The 1,400-nt window shown below is 48.3% G+C and overlaps 1 protein-coding gene across 1 annotated transcript; it reads left to right on the forward strand.

Moving 5' to 3' along the window:
* The first annotated feature begins 191 nt into the window (after positions 1 to 191).
* On the forward strand, positions 192 to 1,163 carry NOG (noggin). The gene is given in 2 exon segments (XM_009576807.1): positions 192 to 540; positions 542 to 1,163. Coding segments are annotated over 2 exon segments (657 nt in total). The 5' UTR covers positions 192 to 280; the 3' UTR covers positions 939 to 1,163.
* Positions 1,164 to 1,400: the final 237 nt, after the last annotated feature.

The raw sequence follows: 1,400 nt of genomic DNA on the forward strand, positions 1-1,400 counted from the left end.
GACCAGTACATTTCCTTAGTGTATGGAAATTTTGGAGCGGCTCCACCAGGAGAAATTTTATAGAGAAGCCTGCAAGAGAGAGTGTTTGCAGGGGGCTTGTTCTCCGGGCTTATTAGGGGGCTGTCTTTGCTGGTGGTGCGGGGAGTGGAGGTGATCCCCCTTAAAGACAAGCTATTTTGGATATCCCCGTACAAGTTTTCTGATGTATTTGCTTGCACCTTCTTCCCCTGCTGTTTGGTGAACCCAGCCCCCTTCTCCCCCCCCCACCGGTCTCCCAAGGATGGATCATTCCCAGTGCCTTGTGACTATATACGCCTTCGTGGTTCTGCTGGGTCTCCGGCTAGAGCAAGGCGCCTGCCAGCACTATCTGCACATCCGACCGGCTCCCAGCGACAACTTGCCCTTGGTGGATCTAATCGAGCACCCGGACCCTATCTTTGACCCCAAGGAGAAGGATCTTAACGAGACCTTGCTAAGGAACCTCATGGGCGGACACTTCGACCCTAACTTTATGGCTATTTCCTTGCCTGAAGACCGGCTTTGGGGAGCTGGACTTGCTGCTCAGGCAGAGACCCTCGGGAGCGATGCCCAGCGAAATCAAAGGGCTGGAGTTCTACGACGGGCTGCAGCCGGGCAAGAAGCACAGGCTGAGCAAGAAGCTGCGCAGGAAGCTGCAGATGTGGCTCTGGTCCCAGACCTTCTGCCCGGTCCTATACACGTGGAACGATCTCGGCAGCCGCTTTTGGCCCCGGTATGTCAAAGTGGGCAGCTGCTACAGTAAAAGGTCTTGTTCAGTCCCAGAAGGCATGGTTTGCAAACCTGCCAAGTCCGTGCATTTAACGATCCTGAGGTGGAGGTGCCAGCGCCGGGGCGGGCAGAGGTGCACATGGATACCCATCCAGTACCCCATCATTTCGGAGTGCAAGTGCTCCTGCTAGGGCTTGCACTTACCTTTTCTCGCCCCTTCTCCAGCGGACTCACGTGGACCTTTGCTGCAACAGAAATAAAGACATTTGCTTTCTGGTTAACGTTGTAATGCACTGTAACGTGTAGGAGAATGTATATTGTGTGTATATATGGCACCGTTTTAATATACTATTAAAAGGTCAGTATTATACGTGAAATAATCAGCGTCTACTGTATTTTTAAGACTATTACCCTGATCGTTGCTAATGTATCTTTTTTTTTTTTTTGGTATTTATATTCCAGAGAGAAGTTGCTTCGCTTTGGCGAAGTAGGTTTTTTGTTGGGGTTTTTTTGTTGTTGTTTTTTTTTTTTTAATAAAAGGATTAAAAAATACAAACCAAACTTTTTGATAAGAAAACGTTTTAAAGCTATTTTCCATTATTCGGAAAGCGTGTGTGTGGGTTGTTTTGTTTTGGTTTTTTTTCTTTTTCCTT

This window comes from Fulmarus glacialis, unplaced genomic scaffold, assembly GCF_000690835.1.
Source record: "Fulmarus glacialis isolate BGI_N327 unplaced genomic scaffold, ASM69083v1 scaffold37664, whole genome shotgun sequence".
Taxonomy (NCBI): domain Eukaryota; kingdom Metazoa; phylum Chordata; class Aves; order Procellariiformes; family Procellariidae; genus Fulmarus; species Fulmarus glacialis.